This window comes from Anolis carolinensis, chromosome 1, assembly GCF_035594765.1.
Source record: "Anolis carolinensis isolate JA03-04 chromosome 1, rAnoCar3.1.pri, whole genome shotgun sequence".
In the NCBI taxonomy this organism is placed as follows: domain Eukaryota; kingdom Metazoa; phylum Chordata; class Lepidosauria; order Squamata; family Dactyloidae; genus Anolis; species Anolis carolinensis.
Window position 1 is genome coordinate 318,642,238 of NC_085841.1, and position 14,291 is coordinate 318,656,528.

General features: G+C 38.1%; 1 protein-coding gene and 1 long non-coding RNA gene across 5 annotated transcripts in view; one reads left to right on the forward strand and one right to left on the reverse strand.

Moving 5' to 3' along the window:
• LOC134295477 (uncharacterized) overlaps nucleotides 1-6,293 on the reverse strand; it is a 69,690-nt gene extending 63,397 nt beyond the window's left edge. Inside the window, exons 1-2 of the long non-coding RNA XR_010002070.1 lie at nucleotides 6,097-6,293; nucleotides 2,646-2,701 (exon numbers count right to left, since the gene is read on the reverse strand). This is a non-coding gene — a long non-coding RNA (uncharacterized LOC134295477). The remainder of the gene's footprint in view (nucleotides 1-2,645; nucleotides 2,702-6,096) is intronic.
• Nucleotides 6,294-6,327: 34 nt separating this feature from the next.
• The window catches only part of dph6 (diphthamine biosynthesis 6), a 320,194-nt gene continuing 312,230 nt past the window's right edge, over nucleotides 6,328-14,291 (forward strand). For 3 of the 4 annotated variants that reach the window (XM_062968214.1, XM_008103108.3, XM_008103117.3), the window contains exons 1-3: nucleotides 6,328-6,510; nucleotides 10,745-10,839; nucleotides 13,628-13,821. In XM_062968214.1, coding sequence (XP_062824284.1) covers nucleotides 6,488-6,510; nucleotides 10,745-10,839; nucleotides 13,628-13,821 — 312 coding nt within the window. In that variant the 5' untranslated portion in view covers nucleotides 6,328-6,487. The remainder of the gene's footprint in view (nucleotides 6,511-10,744; nucleotides 10,840-13,627; nucleotides 13,822-14,291) is intronic. The other variant, XM_008103101.3, reaches the window with a different exon arrangement.

Genomic DNA, 14,291 nt, shown 5'->3' on the forward strand with positions numbered 1-14,291 from the left:
ACATGCCTTTATTTGGCTTACTTTGTATGTTGATGTGCATTTAGACTCTCTTGCTTATAGTATTCACCTTTGTCCTATTTTATCTCTTGCTTCAGAGCAGTTTATTCTTCACAAATATCCTTAATTCACTCAGGTGAATAATAATAAAAAAGATATCAACATTACATTTCTCCCACTAGTAGCATAGAATCAGATTGTCATAGAATGAAAGAGGCAGGATTGCTTCCTTATTGCTCCAGAATTTGACTAGGAAAGCTGTCAGTCTCTAAGGAAGCATAATACATTCAAGTACACAAGTTCACAAAATGGTATCACTAGCAATGTAACAGGAACTACTGAACATGTGAATGTGTCTGATACTGAATCAGACCATTGGTCCACCTCCCAGTCTTGTCTCTTTTGACTGTCAGAAGTAATTCAAAGTTCAGGAGGTAACTCCTTCCTAGTCCTTTTACCCAAAATTGTTTAACAAGAAATGCCAAGGACTGATAAATGTACCTTTGGCATGCAAAAAACGTATTTTACCACCGAGCCATGAGTTTATCTCGTAAATTCCTAAAGTAGCACTTTCCAATAGAAAGAGTCACGTAAATACTTCAACAATATGACATCTGATCTCTGAAGAAATGTCACCTTAAGTAAAGCTTTTCTGTCTCATCCAGAAAGATGAATACCACACTGCTTATTTAAACATCTGTAATAGTACATTTTGGAACCCCTGATGGCGCAGCAGATTAAACTGCTGAGCTGCTGAATTTGCTGACTGAAAGGTTAGTGGTTCAAATTGGGGGAGCAGAGTGAGCTCTCGCTGTTAGCCCCAGCTTCTTCCAACCAAGCAGTTCAAAAGCATGCAAATGTGAGTAGGTCAATAGGTACCATACCGGTGGGAAGGTAACAGCACTCCATGCAGTCATGCCAGCCACATGACCTTGGTGGTGTCTATGGACAACAGCAGCCCTTCGGCTTAGAAATGGAGATGAGCACCAACACCCAGAGTCAGACAAGACTAGACTTAATGTCAACGGAAACCTTTACCTTAATAGTACATTTTAAATTTTTGTTTAAATTTCATAATTAGATGCCTTGGCGGGAGAAAGACATCTAAGGTATAGTACCTACCTATACTGACCCATAGATAAGTCAATCCAGAGTTTTGACTTAATATTTTGAATAAAATTTCTAGAATTGTATGTGAGTGTATATAAAGTAATAAGTAAATAAGTAACACAATTTACTCTAAGATATATGTCTCAGTTCTATAGCATTGTGACAATGCTTGAAATGGTTAGTAGATTACAAGTAAATGTAGAAAGGATGTATCACAGAATGCAAGCGAAATAGGAAAACTCTTCAAGATAAAATAAATATTAAACAACTATATTAAGTCTTATTTTGGGCACTAACATTGCTAGCATATTTTCAAGCAACAAAACCAACATATTTGCAATTTTGCTGAAAATAATGTTGCTAAAGATGAGTGCATTGCACATATTGCTAACATGTATTATGAACACCTTCCAAAGCAACTAATTTTATGGACTCTTAAGTTTTCTAAAGATCATCACTGATTTATTTACAAAATTATTTGCAGGAAGTTTTCCCAATCATGTCAGTACAACATGTTTTACATACTGATCCCTGCTCACCAACTACCATAAATAAAAATTCACCTGTGATATTACTTCATTTAGTCAAATATCAGTTTCTGAACAATTGTGTGGATGACTGAAGTTCAAATAACAATTCTGTTTGCATTTTAAAATGTTTTTAAAACAAGTGTCACCTTTTTATGGTGTTTCTGAGTGGGTGATTATTTCCCATCAGCAGACTTTACTATGCATTTTATATCTGAAACTTCCACATATCCTCTGGACTTAGTGCTTTAATTAAAAACAGGGTTGTATTGCTTACTTTTTTTCACAGCAGCAACAGCAAGAAGTAACAGTCCTTCCACTTAGGTAATTACCAATTTTCACAGTGCATAATCTGATTTGGATCATCCACTTTGTTTTAGAGACTTCAGAATTATGAGAATAAATCCAAAGACTCTCAGAAATATTACCTAAACTCAACTAAGTCAAATTCACATAGTACTGTTAGCATAGGGAAAGTATTCATTTAAAAAAATATAAATATTGATATAATATTCTCACAATCCTGAATATTATATATTTTTTAAAATGCACATATTTTCTCTATACCATCAGTTCTATGTGGGTTTGATTTAGTTGAGTTTAGGTGTGATTTTTGTGATTTCACTCAGAAATAAGTGAAGCATGACATGCTGTATTCAATTGAATGGAAATTAGGTACAATTAAACAATGCTGCCATCCTTTGCAAATTTGTCTGGAAGTCTATACCATTGAACCCAGTTGTACTTACTCTTGCATAAGGAATTACTGCCCTGTTGGGTTATACAATTCTCTGAATGCTTACTTGGTAGTAAGGACTGTTGTTTTAGATAATGATGTTTAGATAAGTGCAGTATTGTTGCTGGGAAAGTGTGTGTACCATGCTGGCTGACACCATCAGAAAGATGACACCAAAATGACTGTCTATACAATTTTTTGCAGTGTTATAGCAGAAAATTAATAATTTTATAGAATGATTCTTACAATCAAATATAATCACAAAAGGATATTACCTCTCTATTCTGCCTTGGTCAGACCACACCTGGAATACTGTGTCCAATTCTGGGCACTGCAATTGAAGGGAGATGTTGACAAGCTTGAGGAGGGCGACTAAAATGATTAAGAGTCTGGAGAACAAGCCCTATGAGGAGAGGCTTAAAGAACTGGGCATGTTTAGCCTGCAGAAGAGAAGGCTGAGAGGAGACATGATAGCCATGTACAAATATGTGAGGGGAAGTCATAGGGAGGAGGGAGCAAGCTTGTTTTCTGCTGCCCTGGAGACTAATGACGTGGAACAATGGCTTCAAACTACAGGAAAGGAGATTTCACCTGAACATCAGGAAAAACTTCCTCACTGTGAGAGCTGTTCGGCAGTGGAATTCTCTGCCCTGGACTGTGGTGGAGGCTCCTTCTTTGGAGGCTTTTAAGAAGAGGCTGGGTGGCCATCTGTTGGGGGTGCTTTGAATGTGATTTCCTGCTTCTTGGCACAGGGTTGGACTGGATGGCCCATGAGGTCTCCTCAAACTCTAGTATTCTATGATTCTAAGGATGTTATTTTAACCTACAAGGTGAAAATCCTATGCTGATGTACTTTTTGAACTTTCTAATGTACGTGTGTTCTCAATATTGCCCAATTACAGTATTTCACGTGGTTTCATCTACCCATGCCACAAGCATGCACCTTTGTGTTCATTACTGCTTTTTCCAAACTAATTGCTGTTTTTATCAAATTTTCTGGTCTTTAAAGTATTGTAGTTTGGTCTGTCCTTACTTTTATTTGGATTCAGTATTGATAATGTAGTGTAATCTCATTTGCTATAGGTATGGTTATGAACACAAATCACAGCAAGGCAATATGTCTTGTCTTCCTTCGGCATATGTATGTTTCTTCTTAATGTTAATTTGGCTTCTTGTGTAAGTTATAAGAGGCTTACTATCCCTTGAGGGTGATAAGACCATTCTGGATGTTAATCAAACAAATGAATGAGGCATTGTGGGAGATCCCAAAACTTGTTCATTCAACAGAATACTATATGTGCAAAGAGCACATTGTATGCCTGTGTCTCTGTATTTTCTAGGGATGAGAAGGGAAGCTGATTCTAATGTCATTCTCCTTCTATGCAAGTTCATAAAATCCTAGAGTTGGAAGAGAGATATGCATTAACCACTTTGCCAGGGCTGAAAATACACTCCATCAAAAGAATCGAAGATAGGCAGCCATTCAATATCTATTTAGAAACCTCAAATGAAGAAGAATCCATGATCTTCCATGGCAGTATCTTCTGCTGTCACAAGGGTTTTATCATCAGAAGTTCTTCCTAATGCCTGTCTGTCTGTCTGTTTCAAAAGGTCTATTGTTTCTTACCTAGTGCCTCTCCAAACATCGGTGTTTGTTTTCTCTTCTCCCTGCTTTGGTATATTTACGATGCTTAGTTTTTTTCTTTCTTTCTACATGCTGGTAGTTTAGGGCACATAACTCCCACAAATAGACTAATTGAAGTGAATGTGAACAATATACGATTTGAACCTATCCTACATTCAGGGATTAAAATGGGTATTAATGGACAATAAGGACAGTCAGGACTGCCAGTAGACTGAGCTGTGAATATTGTTCAGCAGTATCAATGTTATAATGGGATGCTGAGCACAAACTGGACTTTTTAACCACACTGGGTGGGGAATTCTGGGAGTAGTAGCCCAAAAAACAACTTTCTAAACTTTGATTCTGATGGATATAGATAGATAGATAGATGGGGGGAAATTATTGTTTCCGAAGTACATGCTGGTCATCTTCCTCAATAATGCTTCACTTGTTTTTTCTTTGGGGACCATTTTTCACAAGCCAGCTGTGGAGTCATTAATATAGCTTCCTTTTGATACTGCATATATATACCGTAAACCAGGGGTCTTTTAGGGGTTACTTTTTAGGGGCTAGTTCATTGTCCTTCAGACCACTGGAGGGCCGGACTATTGTTTTTAAAAAAACTATGAACAAATTCATATGCACACTGCACATATCTTATTTTGAAATAAAAACAAAAACAAAATGGGAACAAATACAGCCTCAATGTTAATAATAATAATAATAATAATAATAATAATAATGAGGGTTGAAAGAGACCCCTTGAGCCATTTAGTCCAGTCCCCTTCTGTCTTTGTGCACCAAAAGCACTAGCAAAGCACCCCTGACAGATGGCCACCCAGCCTCAATGTTAATAATGATGATGATGATAATAATAATAATAAAGAGGATTGGAAGAGACCCTTTGGGCCATTCAGTCCAACTCTCTTCTGCCTTTGTGCACCAAAAGCACTAGCAAAGCACCCCTTAATAATTAATTACTAATTAAACAATAATTAAAATACCATTATAAACACAAGTAAAGCTTTGGAAGGCATGCACTGGGCAAGGGAGGAGGCGGGAAAGGCACGTGCAGCGCAAAGGAGGAGGCGGGAAAGGTATCATAACCATCAATGGCTATAGACCACTCTTCAACATTAAGGCAGATTGACTTAAAAAAATAACCACTATGATTTTGTTGCTGTTGAAGTTTTCATTCTACTGCTCCTCTGAAGGACATAAGACATTTTCTGGACAAAGATAAGGTAGCATAAGTGTAATGGCTGAATAGGGATTTGAAATGGGTTCCCTCACTTCGTTTACTTAAATAGTAATATTGACATTCCAAAGGGATGCTGTCCCAGTCTCCTAATACAGTGGGCCTTGGTTTTGGCTCCAGGAACACCCCCTCCCCCAAGTGAACACCAACATCCATGCATGTTTACATCAATATTAGAATAGTAAAATTGTGCTTATTGTATAAAAAAGGTAAAATCAAGGCTTTCTTTTTCTGGATTTTTTTTTAATACATTCAAGCTTAAGTGGCCGAGGGGGAAAAGGGAAGGTCCCGAGGCTGTTAGGAATTGTGGGAGTTGAAGTCCAAAACACCTAGTGGACCCAAGTTTGACTATGCCTGATCTACACTGTAGAATTAATGTAGTTTGATACCACTTTAACTGCCAGTGCTCAAAGCTATAGGATCGTGGGATATCTAGTTCGGTGAGACACTAGGATTCTTTGTCAAGAGGAGGCTAAGGAACTTGTAAAATTACAGCTCCTTTAATTCTATAACACTGACTCATAAAGTGGTCCTAAACTGCATTGATTCTACAGTGTATATCAGGCATGGGCAAACTTTGGCCCTCCAGGTGTTTTGGACTTCAACTCCCACAATTCCTAACGGCTGTTAGGAATTGTGGGAGTTGAAGTCCAAAACACCTGGAGGGCCAAAGTTTGCCCATGCCTGGTATAGATGCACCAACTGTATACCAAAATGTAAAACCATACCATGGAATTGCAAAACAAAAGGATCCGGATCAAATACAATATATATTGAAAAGCAAGCTGATCAAAAGAGATGTAATCAAAACATACAAACACTCAGAAGCAAACCAAAAACAAACCCCAAAATCAGATTGCCTTCAAAGCAGTCTTTGCGCAGCTGCCAAGCAAGCAGCACGAACGTACGCTTTCCCCTTGCCCTCAGTTCAGGCGGCCTCGTTGCCCTTTCTTAGGCGTCCACAGTCCTGCCTGAGGTTTCGTTCGGCCCCGGTTCCACGGCTCTTTTCACTCAGCCGCGGGGCTCTGCCTGTTTTGCTCAGTAAGCATCGAAAGGGCCAACGAAATAAACAGCGGGGCCGGAATGGAACGTAGCTAAGAGTGTGTGTGTGTGTGTGTGTGTGTGTGTGTTTTGACTCAGGCAGCTTCAAAGACAGGCCCAGGGAGGAAGGCCCGCCTCCAGCAGCCACAAGCCGGGAAGCAACGTGGGTTGGGAGGAAAGGAAACAGCTCCAGCATGAAAGTAGTGGCTTTAATCAGGTAACAGGACCCTCCTTTGACAACTTGTTTGCAATCCAAGCTTTAAACAACAATAATAATAATACAGAACTGTTGTTGGGTCTGAGCTGAGGTATAATACCATCATGGCCAGGATATGAAGAGATGAGGTGCTTGTACAGGAAACTAGAACCATGTTTTGAAACTCTCTGGAGCTGACAATTTTCAATAAAGGTTTGGACATTGTCATATTTCATTTCACAGTCTTGTGTCCCCCAAACCACTGCTTTTTTGGTTGCTGTGAGCTTTCCGGTCTGTATGGCCATGTTCCAGAAGCATTCTCTCCTGATATTTCGCCCGCATTCTCAGAGGTTGTGAGGTTGTTGGAAACTAGACAGGGGAGGTTTATATATCTGTGGGAGGTCCAGGGTGGGAGAAAGAACTCTTTGTCTGTTGGAGGCAAACGTGGATGTTGTAATTAATAACCTTGATTAGCATTGAAAGCTTTACAGCTTCAAAGCCTATCTGATTCCTGGGGGAATACTTTGTTGAGAGGTGTTAGCTGGCCCTGACTGATTCATGTCTGGAATTCCTCTGTTTTCTGAGTGTTGTTCTTTATTTAATGTAAAGGTGTTCCCCTGACATTAAGTCCAGTCATGTCTGACTCTGGGGGTTGGTGCTCATCTCCATTTCTAAGCCGAAGAGCCAGCGTTGTCCGTAGACACCTCCAAGGTCATGTGGCCGGCATGACTGCATGGAGCGCCGTTACCTTCCCGCTGGAGCGGTACCTATTGATCTACTCACATTGGCATGTTTTCGAACTGCTAGGTTGGCAGGAGCTGGAGCTAACAGCGGCTGCTCCCGCAGCTCCCGGGGTTTGAACTTGTGACCTTTCGGTCTGTAAGTTCAGCAGCTCAGCGCTTTAACAAACTTCGCCACCAGGACTCCTTGTTCTTTATTTATTGTCCTGATTTTAGAGGTTTTTTAATACCGGTAACCAGATTTCATTTATTTTCGTGGTTTCCTCCTTTCTGTTGAAATTGTCTAAATCAGTGGTTCTCAACCTGACATCTCTGTGTAGTCCAACAAAGTCTGTGTAGTCCAATAAAGGATTCCCCCTGCCTGGGGGAAACTGCAAGATTTTTCAGTCCTAATCAAGGTGATTAATTGCAACTTTCACACTTGCCTCCACCTGACACGAGTTCTTTCTCCCAGCCTGGACTTTGCACAGATATATAAACCCCACTTGCCTAGTTTCCAACAGATCTCACAACCTCTGAAGAGGTCTGCCATAGATGTGGGTTAAATATCAGGAGAGAATGCTTCTGGAACATGGCCATACAGCCCGGAAAACCCACAGCAATCCAGTGATTCTGGCCGTGAAAGCCTTTGACACACTGCTTCTTTCCCTCTTTATTCTTTCATAAAAGAAGCCTATCGAAGGAGGTAAAGCCAGTATAGAGATATACCCCAAGCTCCTTTTATACTGCCATATAAAATCCATATGATCTGCTTTGAACTGGATTATATTGCAGTGTAGACTCATATAATCCAGTTCAAAGCAGATCATGTTGGTTATCTCCTTTGATAATCTAGATCAGGCATGTTAGGAATTGTGGGTCCAAAACACATGGAGAGTTGCCTGATCTAGATTATATGACAGTGTAGAAGGGGCCTATGTTAACAAACACCAGAGGCAGAAATAACAAAGAATACAGATAGTTTCCTACACCACAAATCAAGAGAACAACTCGACATCCTTCAGCAAACATCCTTTTAATACAAAACTAGCAATGTATATATGGGAAACAAAGTAACTAGGTTAAGTAAACATTGCATAAGTAAACAAAAATATGTTGAGCCTTCTGGGAACCACTTGAAACTTTCTCTGAAAATGCATCTAGGATTATTTTTTCTTTTACCAGCCTCAACTTTTCTTTTGTTTTCCATTTTGATTGCCAAAGTTATGAAGTTATTGTTCCAACTGGATTGTGCAGTTGTCTGAAGTTTGCTTGCCTGTCTACAGCATATCAAAACTGAACCCTCCTTAGAAGCCAAGATGATTAAATTGAGATTGTCATACTTTGAACCAGGGTGTCAAAGACATTTTCATTGAAGGCCAGCCTTTTGGTTGCTTTCAAAGGACTGTTGAGTATGGATGAAGACTCCTTGGATACAGAGGGCCGACTTTAATTTTTTTTACATAGTAGTAAGGTCTTTTTAGTTTTTACCTAATTTGGAACCCCAGATATTATTGAATGACAACCCCCATCACTTTTGATTATCCACCATGTGGACTGGGGATAATGGGGATTGCAACCCAATAGCACTTGTGGCTCTGAGGTTGGGGAAAAGTTAAAGAACATTTTAAAGTCAGACATCATATTCACAGTCTTTGTATCTCAATTCAAACCCCTCTCCTTACTAAACAGACCGACCACAGCCTTTCAGATGTTACTGTATCACAAGTCCCCTCAGCTCTAGTCATGATGTCTAATGATGAAGAATACAGGTGTTGTAGTCCAGCATCTGGAGGTCCACATGGAAATGACATGGATTCGGCTCAGGGCCTTGAGTTTGACATATGTGCTTTGGACATATCATGAGAGGACCTGTCTCACTATGAAAGACAGTACATTATGACACCTGTATTCATAGAACTAGCACACCTAACCTTATCTGAAACAACATCTCTCTAGGCATTTTTTTCAGTCCTACAGCTCAATTCTATTGAATCATTCTGAGATAAGTAATTTATTTCAATAGGGTTTTTTATTCTCTGTGGTTTCATATTTCCCTAATGCAAGCATAGGCAAACATTGGCCCAGATGTTTTGGACTTTAACTCCCACAATTCCTAACAATCAGTAAACTGGCTGGGATTTGATTTCTGGGAGTTGAAGTCCAAATACTTGGAGGGCTGAAGTTTGCCCATGCCTGCCCTAATAAGTCCAGGAACATATCACCTGCGGATATGGGGGTCATACTATAATGCTTGAAAAGTAGCAGGTAAAGAAGAAGACCTCATTACAGATGGATAGACTTCAATCAGGGAAGCCATGGTCCTGAATCTGCAAGATCTGAGCAGGACTGTCCATAGGAGGAACTGGAGGTCTTCATTCATAGGATGGCCACAAGTCTGAGTCAACTAGACAGCAGTTAACAGCAATCTCTAAACTTGTGACCTGTCCTTTCAAATTCAGGAGAACTAAAATAGTTTTAAGCATCCTTCTTTTGTTCACTTTTTGCACTTTATATTTTCTTTAAAGAGCGCAGTCATATTAATGCTCTGAGAAGTAATCGCAAATTGAACATTTTATTTTTTTTAAAGCTAGGTGTATTATCTGTAAAGAATCGAGCATTTGTGCATTGGTATTTAGTAGCTTTCATTGTCTAATGTCCTTACCAGCAAAATTGTCTCTGATGGCAGTCTTGCACCCACACAACATTGCTTTGCATTTGAGTTTAACCCCATGAGAAGTCACTGAAAATGGGGGGTTTAACATTAAGTGCTTTTCAGGCTTGTTGCTTTGATTGCAGAAAACTATCTTATGCTCAAGGTTTGTTTTTAATAATTGCACTCAGGCAGAATGGCATAACGTTAGTTCTTTTTTATATATATAAAACCTAGGATTGCAAAACCTAGGGAATTTTTACTCTTCAATATATAATAAGCTTAAAAAAACTTCAACCCACCTTTTTGTTCTGCAAATTGTTTGTTACAGTAGCAATTGCAGATCTCAAAAGACATTACAATGGCTAAATGCAAAATGTCTATTTGTAGATAGATGCAAACCTGTGACCTGTATGAATATAATGAGTAATAATCTTGGGGAAAATTATTAGTATTAGGGAGCCACCCTCTGCAACAAACATCCTCTATCTTGGAAACATCAATCATGATCCAAAACACCATGATGCACTTTCCTGCAGTGAACTCTCTATCATTTCCTATTTTATTCCCTGTGGAAAATAATTACATAGACATAAAAAGACTTTTGTGACATTAAAGATAATGGGGCAGCCCCTATATGTGTGAAATCCCATCTTCCCATCAGGTGCTTGTACCTAGGCAATAGATAGCAGTGCATAAGTGTTACATTTCAATGACAAGCATACTATTTTTCAGTTCCTTAAGCATTTTCAAAGTGGCCGTTTGAACAAACAAAATGTATAAACATTTTTATATCTGTATATCAATATAAATACATGGTTGTTTTTTAGAAGAAAGTATGTTTAGTTTTGAAATTAATTGCACATACACTCTTTTTTTCTAGTGGTGGGAAAGACAGCTGTTACAATATGATGCAGTGTGTTGCTGCTGGGCATCAGATTGTTGCCTTGGCCAATTTAAGACCTGCTGAAAATAAAGGTGAGAATTCAAACTTTTTGTACAGCAAAACCCTGACCATTTTCCTTGGGAATTATGTTTCATTAGCATATTTTCACATTACAACAAATCCATGGCAAGGTTTTTAAAATGTAGTTTGTTATGATGGATACATCTGCCTCTACTAACAAGCTATCAGTTGTTACTCAAGAATGGCATTTTCTGTATATTGTCATTTTTGTTGTTTGATGTTCAATGTTTTCACTTGTCATAGGTTTTCTTAAGTGTGCATGAAGTTGTACTTTTGGTGCAAGTGTCTAGCTTCAGAATGAATCAGTAATTCATTGTAATTTTATGCATTTGTTTTGTAAAAAGATGTTTAGTAATGATATTTCATAAACATCTTACTTAATTGGTCCATTCTCTGTAAAGAGGTTACCTGGAAATGTTGAGATCCAAACATGAAGAGCAGCTAGCAAAGACTGGGTATTAAGCATTGGTTAGATAGGCTAGTTTTCTGAACTGTAAGACAGCTTCATATGAATTCAAGAACATATGTCATTCCAGTCTATGAAACATACAACCTGTTTTTCTAATACAGTAGAGTCTCACTTATCCAAGCCTCGCTTATCCAAGCTTCTGGATTATCCAAGCCATTTTTGTAGTCAATGTTTTCAATATATCATGATATTTTGGTGCTAAATTCATAAATACAGTAATTGCAACATAACATTACTGCATATTGAACTACTTTTTCTGTCAGATTTGTTGTATAACATGATTTGGTGCTTAATTTGTAAAATCATAACCTAATTTGATTTTTAATAGGCTTTTCCTTAATCCCTCCTTATTATCCAATGTATTCGCTTATCCAATGTTTTGCTGGCCCGTTTATGTTGGATAAGTGAGACTCTACTAGTCTACTGTAATAAGACCCACTGTAGCTAATTTTAATTTTTTTTTTGGCATAACAATATATTACATTGTATCGATAAATACAATGCTTTGTAGAAGTAATCAACAATGCTCTTCACATTATGTGGAGCTGATTTTGTCTTGATATCTGGGATATATAAGGTTCTGCTATTGCACAATAAGAGGACTTAACTCAGACTTTTCTTTAATGTACTGTATACCCTTTAATCTGCACAACAGCATAGATTGGTGATGTGTGTTTTGTGGCTACTGCAGTTTCAGGTAGTCTTGAAGCTGTATTATAGTATCAATGTAGATGGGATCATCGTCTCTCTTTTAAACCTAACTAGAATATATCCAATGTCATATTAATAGGATTTATTTGATAGTTTACTTACAACTTTGCAACCGAGCAGGAGGATACATGTAGAAACTAGCCATTGGGTTTTGTGCCAGGTATTTTTTTTTACATCACGATGGTCATTGTGTCACTATAATTATAAAAGTCCTAATGTCTGCTGTGGTTGTTGGAATAATGTGAGAAGCAATTCACAAAATATTTGGTGCTTGTTAAGATGCTGAGATAGGTCATCTGGATATGGTGTACTCATTTTTCCAGATCATTGTGCAAAGTTGTTTCCTTTGTGGTGGTGTAGAAAGAATTCTATCAATGGGAGAAAAGTTCTCGGGACATAATATGGTATTTGAGAGTAATTATTTTTCCGTATAATTTTTATTGCAAATATCTGAGGAATGAGGAAGGGCACAAGAGTTTACATCGAATGGGCATTTTAACAGATGGCTCGGAAACTGCAATTAGTGCAAAGGTTGGCAGCCAGATTACTAATGGGTGCCGGCTATAGGGAGCATACCACACCCCTATTAAAGCAACTCTACTAGCTGCCGACAAGTTTCTGTTCCCAATTTAAAGTGGAGGTTATTACCTACAAAGCCCTACATGGCTCGAGTCCAACCTATCTTTGTGACAGCATCTTCCCCTACGGGCATGGGCTCTAAGATCTACTGGGAAGGCCCTCCTCTCTGTCCCACCTCTGTTTCAAGCGCGGTTGGTGGGGACAAGGGATATGACCCTCTTGGTGGTGGTAGCTTTGGAACAGCTTTGGAACACCCTTCCCCATTAGGCTAGCCTCACACTACAATGTTTCCGCAACATGGCTCTTTAGGCAGGTTTTTGATAATGACCAAGACATCAGCTAATTTAGAGGACTAAATAAATTGATAATGACACTGGCACTTTAATGTTTGAAATTCAGCTGTGGCTGGGATGTTATACTACCCATTTTAATAGTAGTTATGTGTACTGTTTATTGATTATTCTTTTAAATTGAGGCTGTGCCTTTTATTTTTGTAATGTGTTATTTTATGTTATTTGATGTTGTTAATGTTTACTATATTGATGTAATTTTACCTGTATTTTTAATGTGTTTTCTGACACTATTATGTGCTGTTCTGTAAGCCGTCCTGAGTCCTTTTGGGAAAATGGTCACGGGATACAAATGAAGTTATTTTTTAAATTATCTTACATTTTTGTCTTCCTACATTGTTATCCAATAAAAAAGATTTCTACGATGTTAAAAAAGAACAGAGAAAAAGAGCATTTTTTCTAATCTAAAACAGAAGGATAGAAAAATGAGTGTATAGTGTTTTGAAACAAAGGAGATAGAAAACCCCCAGCTTACGCTTCCTACCCTATCTCTGCTATCTTCTTCATAATCAAAACATTTTTTTGTCTGAGAATAATTAAAAGAAACTGAGTAGGGAAAAATCTTCTATACTTGGCCTATTTTTATTTGCATACATATGTGTGTTCAGAGAAAGAGATACTGTACGCTTACATTAATTGGAATGGTTTATATGAATTGGGTCATTGATTATACTTTTCTGTGTGTTTCAGAGAATACGGATGAGCTGGACAGTTATATGTATCAAACTGTAGGGCACCATGCTATAGACATGTATGCTGAAGCACTGGGTTTGCCTCTTTATCGATACACTATTAAGGGAACCAGTATGGACACTGGGAGAATATATACCAAGTGCGAAGGAGATGAAGTGGAAGACCTTTATCAGCTTCTGAAACTGGTTAAGGTACGTCATGTGAAAATTCCAGTTTTAAATGTTCAAAAGAAGGAAGGGTTAAATATACTTAGGCCAAGGACTTGAAATATTCCTGTAGTCACCAGTCTCTTGTATTCACCTATATTTTTTTGCTCTGTATCCTGTTTCCCACTGAGGATAAACTTAGATGAAATAGGTCTTAATTTATTGCTTATTCTGCACTTTATTGTTGCTTTCCGACTTCAGGCTAAAGACCCCATTATAGTAGTAAAAACTGATTTATGCTAAGAAGTACAAAAGATATACATAAGAAGAATAGTATTCTCCTTATGATTCAATGTCTGCCAGGTTTTACATTGCTGATATATTATGTTTTACTTCCAATTTCTTATGTTTTGTATCTTTTGTTTCCGTACTTAACTGTAGGGAGCACGTATTCTCCATGAAGGAGCCCATGAATTCTAAAAGAAATCAAAGAGGACATAATTTATTATTTATAT